Below are 16652 nucleotides of genomic sequence, written 5' to 3'. Positions count from 1 at the left end.
ATGTTGTTGCATTATGATTGTATTATAATATTTTTTTATTATAATTTATTTTTATTTTTAATTTTTTTAGAAAAATGGATTTGAACAGTTCTGTATCAACTTTGTGAATGAAAAACTGCAGCAGATTTTCATTGAGTTGACTCTTAAAGCCGAGCAGGTAACACTTTCCTCAGTGGTGTTATTTTTGTTAATATATTGATTTACACATCTACTGTTCTTGAAATATGTGATGACACTGATTTGTGATTTCTTGTTTTTCTTTTTGTTATTTAAGTCGCTTAACCTAGTTCTCGGGAGATATAAAGCATACACTTCTGCTCCACCCTAGTATATTAATCATTGGTTTTCATTTCTCTGCTTTCACTCTTTCCTCTCTTCAGGAGGAGTATGTACAGGAAGGAATCCGCTGGACTCCCATAGAGTACTTCAACAACAAGATTGTCTGTGACCTCATTGAGAGCAAAATTGTAAGTTTCACTAACTTACCAAATCAAACATCCACCTGTGCTGATCTGTCTGTCCTGAATGCATTTAAATATTGCCATCTGGTCAGACGGAAGAGTTCAGATTCACATCCACACAAGCCTCTATTCTCTTCCAATGACTCTCCGTCTACAGCCCTCAAACTGGCTGATATGCCCCCTAATTCAATTAGCTCCTCCCGCAGAAAGATGAAACACAAAGACCCATGAAATTCACAACAAGGTAGAACTTTAACCATCCATAGCAGTATGACAGTGTGTGCATAAGTGCTTCTATATGAGAGGCCTCTGTCCCTCATACCTCTGTGAGCCACACTACTGAAATTTACAAGCTGTTTTCTGTGCAGTAGGAGCTTTTCACTCCCTTCAGGTTTGGACTCTGAGTAGAAAGAGAGATAAAGACGAGTGAATTCTCTCAGCTGGGTCAGAAAGGCATTAGCACACACATTCTTACAATACAGTCAGATGGGCGGCAGCTGTGTATGCACGTGATATGATTTCAAAAAGGGGGCCTATGGGTGAGCATTTTGATCAAAGATTAATGTAGTTTTAAGTTCTGTAAAATATGGAGTAAAAGCTTTGGTAACTCTTTCTATGAAGCCCATATATATAATGCATTGTAAATGCATTATACTGAATTCATAATGTCTTACAACACACCTTATAATATGTTATAACTTCTCATAAATAATTGTAACCTCAAGTATTATGTACTTATGATATGTTACAATAATTGCAGCTTGGATGCAGCATCATATAAGATCAATAGTTTTTAGTTTCAGGTGTCATTGCAGAAATGTAGTATACACAGTCATCCATGATTACTTTAATCATTGAGTGAATGTGTCAAATAACAGGACGGTTAGTGAGAGTAAGTGAGTAGTATTCGGCTGGTCAAATGATGCTAACATGGCAGCCCCCATGTGTGGACCATCTCCATGTAGAATAAAACCGCTTTTATAAGGTTGCCGATATGACTGAAGTCTTCATTTTAATGTGAGTGGTCATGATTTAATATATTGCAAAAATACAAATCATATCTTTAGGAGTAAAAGATATCTTATTTTACTTATATAGCTTCCATCATATAAGTTTGACTTGTAATATATTGTATGTTAAAAGTTTATGTTATGGCTGTTTATAAGAAGATATTGCTTTTGTAACTACTTAAAGCAGGTGAAGACCACTTATAATATGATCACATCATAAAGCGTTTTAACTTTTTACACTACACAGCACTTATACGATTAACTTTATTAGCTTCTGCTGTATTAAAGTGTTATGTTGCTTGTGTTAAAATGCATTATACTCTACAGTATAGCTATGAATAGGGGAAATTTTATAATGTATTATAACTGTTGTTACAATTATTTATGAGAAGTTATAACCTATTAAAAGGTGTATCATGAGACATCATGAATTAAGTATTATGCATTTATAATGCCTTTACAATGCATTATAAATATGGGCTTCATAGAATGTGTTACCAAAACGACTGCAGATACTAGTATGCTGCACTACAAAGGCAAAATGCGGTAACTGTGTTTTGTAGTTAATGCAAATTTCAGAATCCGTTTTCTCTGAATGAAGTATAGTTGAGCCAAACTTGACAGATCATAGTCTTAGAGACCTGATTTCATAACTTAATTTTGGCAAAATGTATTGGATGTATTGGATACAATTACATGGCAGTATGTATTAGTCAATGACAGATATGGGTTTTTCAATTACCTTTCTCAGAATCCTCCAGGCATCATGAGCATACTGGACGATGTGTGTGCCACAATGCATGCGAAGGGTGAAGGCGCAGACCAGACCATGCTGCAGAAGCTTAGAATGCAGATCAACAACCACGAGCACTTTAACAGCTGGAACCAGGGCTTCATCATCCACCATTATGCCGGCAAGGTATTTTTACCTCTTTCTGGCTCACACATTATCTCTTCTCATCAACCTCCCCACAATTTTCTGCAGTAAATTTAAATGTTTTCCTTTCCCTTTTTTTTCCTCATAGCTTTTAATATTTCCTTCTCATTTCTTCTGTGTGTCTTTCACTGTTTCTTTCTCTACATTTCTAATTTTCAGTCTCTCATTTACTCTTTGTTGCCTAGAGGTAGTTCAGTATGTGTGGTACCCAACCACATACCCCATGTTCAATGAGGCGTGCTCTGTGGGGAGGCAGGGAGGGCCCGTCCATATCCTGCACTACAATTAGATTTATAATAAGCACGCTCCACAGACAAAGGAAAATTCTGATATAAAATGGACATCTATATCCTCTAGGACTCTTACTCAATGCACCAATACACAGAATACAAGCCAATATTTCTGATGCATGAGGGCCTTTCTTTTTCATGGCTTTTTAGATATGAAAAAGTGAATAATGGGATATTATGATCAGGGGTTCACAACTGGTTTTGCTTCGGGACACAGATTTTACTCTGGACATCAAGTGGTGGCCGAAAACAGTCCTAAAATTATAAACAAATTTTAAACCTTTTAAAAGTTGATAAGCCTATTTATTTTTGCTGTTCTAAGTATATATGAATACTATATACAGTTGGTTAGTTGAATTTGATTAGTTGCATTTAGCAATACTTTACCCTATAAGGCAGAAATGTGGTTTATTTTTGCGACCCACCAGTTGAGAACCACTGATTAAGATTATACTCATCGACAATTAGTACTTGCATGCATGAGTTCCAGTGTTCTAACTCTACATCAACACAAGAGACTGTTTTGTTCATTAGTTGTCTAAGTGTGTGTGTGTGTGTGTGTGTGTGTGTGTGTGTGTGTGTGTGTGTGTGTGTGTGTGTGTGTGTGTGTGAGCGTGTATTTATCACTTTGTGGGGACCATATGTCCCCATAAGGATAGTAAAACCCGAAATGTTTGACGTTGTGGGGACATTTTGTCGGTCCCCATGAGGAAAACAGCTTATGAATCATACTAAATTATGTTTTTTGAAAATGTAAAAATGCAGAAATTTTTCTGTGAGGGTTAGGTTTAGGGGTAGGGTTAGGTTTAGGGGATAGAATATAAAGTTTGTACAGTATAAAAACCATTATGCCTATGGAAAGTCCCCATAAAACATGGAAACCAAACATGTGTGTGTGTGTGTGTGTGTGTGTGTGTGTGTGTGTGTGTGTGTGTGTGTGTGTGTGTGTGTGTGTGTGTGTGTGTGTGTGTGTGTGTGTGTGTTCTGTCTTTCCAGGTGTCCTATGATGCAGAGGGCTTCTGTGAGAGGAACAGGGATGTGCTGTTCACTGACCTGATCGTACTGATGCAGAGCAGTGAAATGTAAGTGTTACACATCCATCATAACAGCCACCAGTCTGTCTATGAGTCTTCAACAGCTGCCTGTAACAGACACTTAGAGCATCCTGGAACGTCTTAATATATGTAAATCATAGGCATAATCAGGCCAGCTGAAAGCTGAGGACCCTATATCGTGCTGTGGGTTGTGTGCTGGGGGTTGTCATCATTTATGAGTCCAAAAGGCCCTCTATCTCTCACGGGAGTCGGGCTAGAGAGTTACCCCTGCTTTTATGTATTCCTGGGCCTCTATTGAGCCCCAGAAGCCATCTGTGCAAATGGTCCCCTCCGTCTCCTTGTAGCCTTATTGTAAGCAGCCCTTAGTGAAGCCTTCTGGGAGTCGGCTTTCAGACTGCGTTGAGACACGTGCTGACATGCATAGACTTATACGCACCCACACAAGTTCAGATGGGAACTTCCTTTGCACCGGAAAGCAGGTCTTATACGAAGAACAGAAGAAAGATAAAAGGAAAGCCAAATCTTAATTCTGAGTTGTGTGACAAAGCAGGGCTTCCTGTCTATCTGTGCAGACGTAGTCCTGCAGTTACACCCCCTGACCTTTGACCCTATTAACAGGTTTAAGAACAAAGCATGCTCATGCTGTGGTTAGGAGATTATTTAAATCAGATTTGTCCAGTTGGCATCTGATAACTACTGATGCTACCGGTGGATTTGTTCTGATGTAAGACTATACAGAAATGCCATTGAATGTAACTTGAGTAGCTTGTTAACAGGTGGAAGTGGTACAAATAATGTGCTCAGATTTTAGGAGAGAAAAGTGCTTTAAAGTGATAGATTTTCACCTCTATTTTCATTATTCATTTAACTGATGCCACTGTACATAAAAGCAGGAGTAACTCTCTGTACTTTAAGGAACAGTTCACCCAAAATTCTGTACTTATCACTGTCATTTACCCTTATGTCATTCCAAACCCATATGACTTTCCTTCTTATGTGAAACACAAAAGGATATATATTTTTTAAATGTTGCACTTATTTACATGCAATAGTAGTTGAAAGTGACTCGCTTTAAAGGTGCACTCTTTAATTTTTTCCTCATTAAAAAATGTAACTCCTAAAGACATGAATTGTATTTTTGCAATATATTAAATCATGACCACTCACATTAAACTGAAGACTGCAGTCATAATTAACCTTATAAAAGCTGTTTTATTCTACATGGAGATGGTCCACACATGGGGGCTGCCATGTTAGCATCATTTGACCAGCCGAATACTACTCACTTAATCTCACTAACCATCCTGTTATTTGAAACTTTCACTCATTGATTAAAGTAATCATGGCTGACTGTGAATACTACATTTCTGCAATGACATCTGAAACAAAAAACTATTGATTTTATATGATGCTGCATCCAAGCCGCTAGGTGTCAGTGTAAGTCCAAGATGACACAAAGACAAAAGCTACTGAGTGCACCTTTAAAACTTCTTAAAAAGCACCCAAAATGTCATAAAAGTAGACCATGCGACTTTTGTGTCGTATGCCAAGTCTTTTGAAGGCACACAATCTCTTTGTAAGATGAACAGCACAAAATGTAAGTTGTTATTCACTCTCAAATCAAATCAGTTAATCTATACAGAGCCCAAATCAAATATGACGACAAGTCTATAACATCAGATCTCATTGGTTCTTGATCGTCTCATTACCAAACGTCATGACACAAGAACCAATGATGTTTGAAGTTGTTGCTATTTTATTGGGGAAAAAATTGGATACGTCAATGAGTGCAAGATGCATCATCAATGTTTTTCACTCTGTTTCCTTTAAGAAACAAACTGTAAATGTGCATAGTATGTGCTAAAAGTGAATTTTGTTAACTTTTAAGAGTACTCTAGTTAATAGATGGTCTCGACGCTAGCAAATATGGACTAAAGCCACAAAACTCCAGTTTTGATTTAATTGAGTCTTTATGCATAGTAAAAAAGTTAATTCAGGAATGAGTGAGGCTAACGTTTAGTAAATGCCAAAGATTAAAAAACCACAGGTATTCAAACTCTGGCCCTGTCCTAGTGATGATGAACTCCAAAACAATGTGCACTGTGACTCACAGGAATTCAAGTGACCCTGGACTATTGTCGAGAGACCCAAGTTCAAAACATTCCTGTCTGTTACAGTCTGTATTTCTCCTGCTATATTATTCTAGCTCTGTCCCCATTCCACCACCTCTGAATCATTCTTGTCTGGTTTGGTTCTCTTCAATAGACCTTTCATCCGTGCCCTGTTCTTGGAAAACCTCAATGCTGAGAAGAAAGGCAGACCCACTACTGTAGGGAGTAAAATCAAGGTGAGTTGAACTAAGCTGTTTTTAGCACTCTCAATCAGGTTTATCTCCAAAATAAAGGCTGTTTGTAGGTCTCTTAACCTCTGTGGATTCTCTCAGTTTTCAACTCAGATTCTCAACTGATAAATACACAGTCCAACAAAGTAGGTTACATTAGGCCAAATAATGCAATATTTGTGGTTTATGATTTAACGATTTTTGCCAGTCTTGCACAGATATGTCATTTAAAACTATTTTAGCCACTTGACGTCCTTTCTCTGTCTGACTAATGACAGAAACAAGCCAACGATCTGGTGAGCACTTTGATGAAGTGTACACCACACTACATCCGCTGTATCAAACCCAATGAGACAAAGAAGCCCAAAGACTGGGAGGAGAGCAGGTGAGTGACTACTGTTTTAGCAAAGTTAATTTGCTGTAATATATTTAATGTTAAAATACCTTCTTTTTTTATCCCAGTTCAATGTGTAAGCCATTTGTAGGTTTATTTCCCTGAAAAACACAGCAGCTCTATGGCACTATCAAAACAATACTCTGTATATTGTATTACAACAAACAACATTGAAGTAGAGTGACCATACGTCCTCTTTTTCCCAGTGATGCGCTCTTCTTCACTCCTGAAAAAGCATCCGACCAGGATTTCAAAATTGACGAAAATGTGTGGGATTTGATTTTGTCTTCATTTTGATGTGCTCTCTACAGTTAGGACTATCGTGCATTCAGTGTATTTGATACTGCTCATCAGTTTTCACATATTTACTTGTCCATATGTGATTATTCTGTCTGAGAGCTGCTCTCAGACAGAAAAATCAATAACGTTAGAACACTTTTAAAATTACGTTCCTCAAATTACATTTTATTAGACTTACGCTTACTTGTCAGTTACTTGTCAGTTGACTACTGTATATCGAGACAACATCAAATATACTATATATCAGGTAAGTTAATGGAATATTCCAGGTTCAATAGCTAAATCAACAGCATTTGTGGCATAATGTTGATTACCACAAAATACAATTTTGACTCGTCCCTCCTTTTCTTGATAAAAAGCTCAAATCTGGGTTCCAGTGAGGTACTTACAATGGAAGTGAACAGGGGCCTATATGTGAACATTAAAATATTTATTATTTCAAAAGTATAGCCTCAAGACGTAAACAGTATGAGTGTTAATATGAAATTAGTGTGATAATCACTTATACACGGCTGTCTGGAATACTCGATTCTGATTGGTCAATGGCGGCATCTTGTCCGATATTGCTCTGTAACACCTGCAGATTCACATAGCAGACCACACATCCGGGTCCTGCGAGCATTCTCTCCTGCCTCTCGGATCACTGTGCGACCTCTTCAAGTAAGCTAATAAAATACTTTAAACTCAAATAAGTGTTTCATGTCCATTTTTTTGTTTATTTGGCAATAGGACTGAAACGATTCGTCGACAGTATCGACAACGTCGACAATTAAAAATTGTTGACAATATTTTTAGTTGTCAAATAGTCATTTGATCTTTTGAAATCGAATGACACGGGAGAGCAGCACTTCAGATAGCACTTGATTGAGGAGAGGAAGAAAGAGCAGCTCACAGTCCAGATGCACTCCAAACAGATTATGGTGTTGTAGATTGCAGAGTATTATAATACAAAAATGCTAAATAAGTAAATACAGAAGCAGTGTCGTCGTGAAATAAAGCGGAGCCGTAACTGGTGTTCCGCTCGAGCAAAACTTGCCTGTCAGAGCGTCTAAAAAGGAAACACTGTGGCATTATATACTGTATTTAATGCATCATTTATTAAAGTTCGAATAATAAGGAAGCGTGCTGTATAAATAGTCACAAACACTGAAACTGGCATTTGTCTGTGGGGTCAGAGACAATATGAGTCGCATGAAAAACAGTGCGAGAGAGTTTCAAACTTCTCTTGGATAATGAAGACTCTCTTTTCACAAAATAAACATCACCAGAACTCCGACACAAACCAGAGGTTGATTTCAACATTTCTGTGCTTTCTTCTCACATAATTACAGAATTTTAACACAAATCAATGTTTCATGTCCATTTATTTGGCAAGTAGTCTTGTAATAGTCTGAATAATGAGGAGTCAGACGGTCTTTTTCACAAAAAGAAACCACCAGAAGAACTTAAGGTTATTTTCTTCTGTTCAGTGATTTCATTTTTCTCAAATTACATAATTTCAACACAAATCAATGATTTATGTTCATGTATTTATTTATTTGGTTAGTAGCCATGTAATAAGTGGGACAATGTACCTTCAGCTGATTGTTTGATGTATTTTATCCAAAATACATCAGAATCTTCTTAGTGGCGTGTGCAGTTTAAGAAAACTGTTAATGAAACCAAATGACAATGGATAGAAGCAGATTTTATTTCTCAGTGTGGTTGTCCTTTATCCCAACAGTTTTTTCACCTTTTATTGCTTACTTCTCCTGCCTGTTTTCCTACTTGACTGTTTTTGTAATGAAATTTGGAAAAGTTCAGATCCGGTGTGTTGTATTGTTCAGGTTCTAATGGTCTTCCTGTTATGAGGGTTTGTGAGCATTGTTCATGTTGGGCAGTATAATTATCACTCACACTTCATTCTTTTTATTTTTATTTTGAAGAGGCTAATGGGGAAACTACCAGAAATACCTTATTTGGCCATTACATTGTCGTGGGCTAAGGATAATTTCTGTAAAGGGGCTTTTTGACTTGTTGCCGCACACATTAACCTTCCTTCCTTCCTTCCCTCTCTCCCTCTCTCCCCCCTCTCTCTCTCTCTCTCTCTCTCTCTGAAGAGTAAAGCACCAGGTGGAATATCTTGGTCTGAAAGAGAATATTAGGGTGAGGCGTGCAGGCTATGCATACAGAAGATTCTTCCACAAGTTCTTGAACAGGTAAAGACCAAACTCATCCTCAAAGTCTCACAGGGAGATCTTGAACATCATGGGACTAGAGCACATCTGGCCAAATTCTTACATTTTATGATATAGTTGTCCAATGAGATGTCACCACATTCTCAAGGAATGGCTTCAAAAGAGAAAGAAGAGAGATCAGAGAAGTGGAAGTGTGTTTTTATGTAGATTAATTTAGGTTGCTCTTCCAAGATGGGGGCAATAGTCCGCTTTAAAAAGATCTAAAGCACCATTTCCTCTGCATTCTCTGTCTCAGTGTTTGGTGGACAGGCGCCATTGCTTGGCTCAGTATAAGAGCTCTGATGAGATTTGCAGGTACAGCTGACAGACTGAGACACCAAGCTCAGTGCTTGTGAAGCACTTTATGCTACACCCCAGGAGATATAAAAGAGACAACGTTAATGTAGAGACTTGAAGCTGAAGTTGACATCAGTACGTTTTGTTGGTTTAAGGGTTCAACTCATTATTATTTCACATGTTTCAGTGGGTTACTACCATTTTACTTAAAGTAATAGCCTGAATCATCCATTGGTGTATTAATTTTAAATGTCTTCTTATTGGTGTGAGAGATATTTTTTTACTCCACACTGAACTCATTTTATTAGGGGATAGCTATATATCTTCCTTGATCATAGGTGTGGTGTGTATTTGTCTAACTTGTCAACAGACTGATGAAACTTCCTCCTCTACTCTGTTTCTTTGTCTCAGGTACGCTATTCTGACAAAGGAGTCGTGGCCGACGTGGCACGGGGATGAGAAGCAGGGTGTGCTTCACCTCCTGCACTCTGTAAACATGGACCAGGACCAGTATCAGCTTGGACACACCAAAGTTTTCATCAAAGCCCCAGAGTCGGTAAGATCTAACGAGGGTCTCTCACAGTGCTCTTCTGTCTGCTAACTACCACATTAGTTATTTTATCTTAAATTCAGTTTCAACTGTCTGTGGTGAAAAATACTTGAAGCGGTGGACAATGAAAATAGTGCAAAGTTACAAAGTACCAAACAAAATATTTTAACAATACAAATATCCTCAAATATGTTTTAATTTGTCACACTGCAGGGACATTAAAAATTAACAAGTGGAGGCAAATAGCTGATTTAAAAATTATGAAAAGATAATATAATGCAATAAATATACTTAAAGGAATATTCCGGTAAGTTAAGTTAACAATACAAATTAAGCTCAGTCGACAGCATTTGTGATATAATGCTAGTAACCACAAAATAATATTTTGACTCGTCTTTTCTTTAAAAACTGCGGGTTACAGTGAGTCACTTACAATGGAAGTGAATGGGGCCAATCTATAAACATTAAAATACTCACTGTTTTAGGAGTATAGCCACAAGACCTAAACAATATGCATTTTAAGATGATTTTACTGTGATAAAGTCGATACGTTTTCTGTGTAAAGTTATAGCCAATTTTACAAATGTTATACCATGGCGATGTAATGTCAACAAACCCTAAAACAAATTTACAGTTCAAATAATACAAGAGTTTTAACAGAAGATTTAATGTAAGTGTTTTTATATAATGTTAAGCTTCACGTTTCTGCCTTTAAACCCTCCATAAATTGGCCCCATTCACTTCCATGCCTCACTGTAGTAACCTTGATTTTTGCTTTTTTAAAGAAAAGTCAAAATTCACTTTTGTAATCAACATTATGCCACCTTTGCTGTCGATTGAGCTTAACTTGTATTGAACGCAGGATATTTTTTTTAAAGGATTAGTTCACCCAAAAATAAAAATTTTGAAAAAAAATTATGCTCAGTGATGTCATGCAATGGCAGTTTATTGTGACCACTTCTTCAAGAGTCAAATGGACACAACAGTATAATTCAGGAGTCTAATAAATTATTGTATGTCTTGTTCTGAAGGAATACGATAAGGTTTTGTGAGAAACAGACTGAAATTTAGTGAAATCTTCAACAACTGTCGGTCTCCTGCACATTCGTGAGACAGCCTGCACGTGAGCTTTAGAGCTCCCTACACGAGAGAAGAATTTCAAGCAGAGAGATGAACATTCAAGCAAAAACTTGTTTTGTTTTGCTACAACAGGAGCACCAGCGATATTAACAACAGAAAACACAACATGGATGCACACAAACCAGAGAACAGAACTTAACATCTGAAGAGTTTGTAGTCAAAAAAGAGACAACACAAAATAGAAAATTCTAAAATAAATACTATTTGGAGTCTTCTGTGTTTTTCAGTATTAAAATGTAATAATAGTTAATCCATAATCTAGCCAAGAAACATTTGATTATTAAAAATAGCTGGAAATGTGCATATCTTCGTCTTATTATTTATAATATCATGGATATTGAGTTATGTTTCATGCCACCCTTGAATGAGTCTGTGCCCCACATGGGCAAACCCAGTCAGAAAAGTCTGGACATGCCACTCGACAGTAAGGTTAAATAGAGGAGGTGTCTCACAGACATACAGCTCAACTCAGAGTGCTAATGAATAGTGGGCAGTGGGCATGGTGGGAGGAGGAACACAGGGTCAAGCCCACGTCAGCACTGTTAGGTCAACATTACTCTGGATCTCATACACAACTGGTGTGCTGTGGTCAAGCAGCTCCCGTTATGTCAAAGAGACTTTTGCTTTTTCCACTGCTCTTTTTTTTTTCTTTACAGATTGCTTATGAAAGCACTGCTTGTGGCTGTGCAATGATCTCACTGGTGACATTTACATGTACACACATATACATGGACACACAGAATAAGGCTCTGTGGCTCGGCATGAATGCACCAGATTATCCAAAGATGTGTTACTTTGGCACGTAGATGTTAAAACGTGGCCTTTCGTGTGTGTGTGCGTGTGCGCGAGGGCCCAGATTTGAACTGCCCAACCTCTCAAAACAAAACTCCTGAGATAAGGTTCTGACACTAATTAGTTCTTAGTTCATAACTAAAGGAATTTCTTTAGTGACAGAGATCGTGAGAGAGAGAAGGTGAGAGAGAAAGTATATTAAGTAGTTTATTTGCCAAAATGAACTCTGTGATCCCACTGTGAGGTAATGAAGGGCTCTTATACACTGTTTGCAAGAGACATCCCTACAATCTCTATTAGGGTAAATCTCATGAAAACTGTCAAGAAATGTCGGATCATATTTTTCCCATATTTTATCATATTGTCTTAAATTGTTACACTTTTACACTTTATACCCCCCTCCCCAATTGTTTGTAGTCTACTGTAATGCGAAAGCATCTCATTTTCATTACTGTAATGCAAAGCGGATATTATTTATATTGTAAAGTACATTTGTAAATTACCATTGCAAGTGGTGCTTGGTATTATTTGTTGTACTGAATTAAAAAAATTTTTTATAATGAAATCATTGTGTCTGGACAGAATGATTACGGTACTACACATTATGGTAATAAGTAATGAGTTTTTAGTGGAAAATGTGGTCAAATGTATAGTTCACCCAAAAATGAAAATTCCCTCTTCATTTACTCACCATCATGCCATCCCTGATATGTATGATTTTCTTTCTTCTTGAGTACACAAACAAAGATTTTTAAAAGAATATTACAGCTTTGTTGGTTAATATAATGCAAGTGAATGGTTATCAGAACTTTGAAGCTTCAATAATCACATAAAGGCCAGATAAAGTAATTTATAAGAAGGCAGTGTTTAAACCCATGTCTTCAGAAGTGATATGATAGGTGTGGGTGAGAAACAGATCCATATTTAAGTATTCTTTAACTTTTGTTTTTACTATAAATCTCTTTAACTTTTACTTCCACCTTCTTTCACTCAAGTGAAAGTGGAGATTTATGGTAAAAAAGGACCATGGTTTTAGGGCATTTACTATGGTAATAGCATGGTATTCACTAAAAGACTTACATTTTTATCTGTATCTTCTTGCATTGTAAGAATCTATAGAGCTGAGATATTCTTTAAAAAAAAAAAATTAGTTTGTGTTCAACAGAAGAAAGTAAGTCAAACACATCTTAGATGGCACAAGAGTAAGTAACGTGAGAATTGCATTTTTTTAGTGAACTATCCCTTTAGTTGAAATGAAATTAATGCCACAATGCAAACAAATCTTAATGGTACAAAAATAAGCTTCATTTTCTTTATGCAAGATATATTTTTTTCTTTCTTTTGATGTTGGGGTGAAATATGACCTTGACATTTCTTTTTGAGGTTCACCCAACAGCAGAAACTGTGTGTCAATGGGAGGTTTGTGTGTATGTGTGTGGTGTTGGCACGTGTTTATATGTTTGTTTGTGTGTGGGGTGAGAGACAAAGAAGGGGTTTCATTATGCGTTTGCCCATAATATCTCGTCAGTACTGTGCCGTGTGTGTGTGCGTGTGTGCATGTTTGCGTGTGTGTGTGTGTGTGTGTGTGTGTTAGAGAGAGAGAGTCCATGCCAGGCCTTTGTAAGTCTTGAGAGTAGCAGAGCTGTGGCAGTGTGTTCTGAGGACATACAGAAATCAGAATGGAGACTACAGTTTCAATGCTGCCAGTCGCTCATAATGCTCAAAGCTCTATTATAGGTTGCCCACAGTACACTTTAGAGGCATAGCTGTTTGCAGGGAAAGAGAGACATGAAATCTGAAGAATAAAGGGAGAGGCCGCTTGGAGTGACAGGCAGGACAGACTGAATCAACCATATGCCAAGATGGGCCATGTCTTTCTTCAACTGTGTAATACAGCTCCTGTGAAGAGTGACCTTTAGTGTAATGGACAGGGATAATGCAGCTCTATTCACTGTTGTTATGTAGTTTTTAGTGTAATTTACACTGTAATTCTCACCCCATATAATTAGTCCTAACTAGATACTAAACAAAATAATATTTGTATTTATTATTACTATTTTAAAAAAAAATACTATTTATTAAAACTAAACACTTAAGCGAATGTTTATCTTTTACTACTCATTGTCATCAAAAACATGCAGCCAGTGAGTCAGAATTTTTATTTTTTAAATGACTTAGTGAGTAATTTGTTAAACGTATTCAAACTGATACATTTGTGAGTCTTTTTGACTGATTCATTAAAAAAAAAAAACTGCTCATAAGAGTCATTTGTTCAAAATTGGACTGCACTGGTTACACAGGATGTTTTTTGCAGCCAAAACATTGTTGTTTTACTTAGTGCCGGTACACAGTCTTGGTTTCTCATCACATTTAAGTCAGTCTGCAAACTTACAGCTTGGGTAAAATATAATTTCTCTTGCTGGAAGCACTGCGTTTATTTCCTTCCTTGTATTTTGTATGTGCTACAGACTGTAGTTTCATTGGGTATCTATCCTTTCTGTTACATCAAAGTCCTAGGTCTGAGCTTGACTTTGACATGTTTAACTTGTTATTTCTACAACCTGAATTAGATTGTTTTGTGGCCTTACAGCTCTTCCTGCTGGAGGAGACGAGAGAGCGTAAATTCGATGGTTATGCCAGAACCATTCAGACAGCATGGCGAAAATATTGTGCCCGCAAAAGATATGTTCAAATGAGAGAGGAGGGTGAGTACTTTTTACAGGTGACTTGTTTGAGTGAGCTTCAAGTGTTGGACTTCACATATGTGCATTCATATACAAAGACAAACGCATTATGAGAAAAAGGAAAACCATGTTATTTTACATGATAGAATGTGTCATAGTCAGAAGGGGGAATTCAATGGTTTTCCCCTGTGTGTTTGGAGTCTGACCCCAACTGCTGCATTTAGTTGAATTAATGTTATTATGTTTATAAATAATAGTGCACACAAACAGACAGAAAACACCCTCACACCCTGTCTGATTTTACACGTTTATAAATTTGTATGGCTCCGTTTATTCTGAATATGGTACTGTAGTATGGTTACATGGCATTTACTATGGTAAAAGGTAAAATGGCTAAAGTACCTTGGAGTAGCATGTAAATTACATAATATATGAATATGGTAATATGGTATGTAATAAAAGAGTATGGTATTATTATCTGAAAAGGTTTTTTCTAAAGGACATCCCATAAGAACTGAAGACTTTTGAGAAAAGCACTGAAGATTCATTCTGCCCTCTTTCAGCCTCTGATCTACTGCTGAACAGGAAGGAGAGGAGAAGACACAGCCTGAACAGAAACTTTGTGGGTGATTATATTGGTATGGATGACCGTCCCGAGCTTAGGCAGTTTTTGGGCAAGAGGGAGAAGATTGATTTTGCGGATAAAGTCACCAAATATGACAGACGATATAAGGTGAGGATTACAGAATATTATAACAGTTGTTGTGCCACATGTAGTAGATATGTCCCTCTCCTCACAGTAAATATATGACATTTTGCCCTCTGTCGAGATAAGCATACATTTATAAAGGGTCCAAAATTAACACTTGTAAACATACCAAATCTGAGTAAAAATTGGCTTCCGAGTTACTTGGAAGCTAGCAAGTAACTTTATTAGAAACTGCAACATTACATGGTAACATGATATCAAATTGTATAAAAAAAAAACAATCAGTGTGCCATGAGAAGTGAGTAACATGAGAGATTCAAATACAATTGTGTACATAAGAAAGCATTAGTGACCAATGCAAGTTGGGATAAAATTTTCTTCAGTGGAATGTTTACCATCAGATGTTTATGTTAAATAGCTAAAGTTTTTTCCCCCACACAGATATGTGGAATACTGCTTGCATTAAGCCATATAAGTAAAAAAAAAACATTTTGTGACAGGTGCCGTTTTACCGTGATATGTATATGATGCTGCGAGAGACACCGTAAACTGCACCCAATGACAAAAAAATAATTCTATAATTCCTGGTGTAACTCGGCAGTTGTTGTTGCCATCCTGTACCTGTCTCGCAGGTGTGATATTTGGATGTACGGATCCTGTGCAGGTGTTGATACACGTGGTCTGCCACTGCGAGCTGTCATTCCTTCCTGTAAAGCTGTCTTAGGCGTTTCACAGTACGGACATTGCAATTTATTGCCCTGGCCACATCTGCAGTCCTCATGCCTCCATGCAGCATGCCTAATGCATGTTCACACAGATGAGCAGGGACCCTGGGCATCTTTCTTTTGGTGTTTTTCAGAGTCCGTAGAAAGATCTCTTTAGTGTCCCAAGTTTTTATAACTGTGACCTTAATTGCCTACCGTCTGTAAGCTGTTAGTGTCTTAACGACTGTTCCAAGGGTGCATATTCATTGATTATTTATGGTTCATTGAACAAGCATGGAAAACATTGTTTAAACACATTACAATAATGATCTGTAAAGTCATTTGGATTTTTTACAAAATTTACTTTTAAAATACAGTGTCCTGAAAAAGGGACGTTTCTTTTTTTGCTGAGTTTATATTTATACATTCTTTTAATTAAAATGATGCAAAATACAGTTTCGTAGCCATTAAGAAATATTTTCGCTTGGTAAATTTCTTGCCATTGTCAGATGTGGCAAATAGTTCCTTTTGGACAATTCAATTATATTAACCTCTTCAACTCTGCGGACCACTGGCAGGTCCAAAAAGGGGCGCTATGTCATGAAATACAGTGGGTACGGAAAGTATTCAGACCCCCTTAAATTTTTCACTCTTTGTTATATTGCAGCCATTTGCTAAAATCATTTAAGTTCATTTTTTTTCCTCATTATTGTACACACAGCACCCCATATTGACAGAAAAACACAGAATTGTTGACATTTTTGCACATTTA

The 16652-nt window shown here is 37.1% G+C and overlaps 1 protein-coding gene across 3 annotated transcripts in view; it reads left to right on the top strand.

Moving 5' to 3' along the window:
* The window catches only part of myo1ea (myosin IEa), a 79680-nt gene that overhangs the window by 52725 nt on the left and 10303 nt on the right, over positions 1-16652 (top strand). For all 3 annotated transcript variants that reach the window (XM_052090549.1, XM_052090532.1, XM_052090541.1), the window contains exons 12-21: positions 71-157; positions 381-467; positions 2223-2390; positions 3695-3780; positions 6019-6100; positions 6373-6479; positions 8888-8986; positions 9713-9857; positions 14374-14488; positions 15031-15200. In XM_052090549.1, coding sequence (XP_051946509.1) covers positions 71-157; positions 381-467; positions 2223-2390; positions 3695-3780; positions 6019-6100; positions 6373-6479; positions 8888-8986; positions 9713-9857; positions 14374-14488; positions 15031-15200 — 1146 coding nt within the window. The remainder of the gene's footprint in view (positions 1-70; positions 158-380; positions 468-2222; positions 2391-3694; positions 3781-6018; positions 6101-6372; positions 6480-8887; positions 8987-9712; positions 9858-14373; positions 14489-15030; positions 15201-16652) is intronic.

This window comes from Xyrauchen texanus, chromosome 2 (assembly GCF_025860055.1).
Source record: "Xyrauchen texanus isolate HMW12.3.18 chromosome 2, RBS_HiC_50CHRs, whole genome shotgun sequence".
In the NCBI taxonomy this organism is placed as follows: domain Eukaryota; kingdom Metazoa; phylum Chordata; class Actinopteri; order Cypriniformes; family Catostomidae; genus Xyrauchen; species Xyrauchen texanus.
Note: the sequence above shows the minus strand (reverse complement) of the source record. Positions and strands in the feature narration are given on the sequence as shown.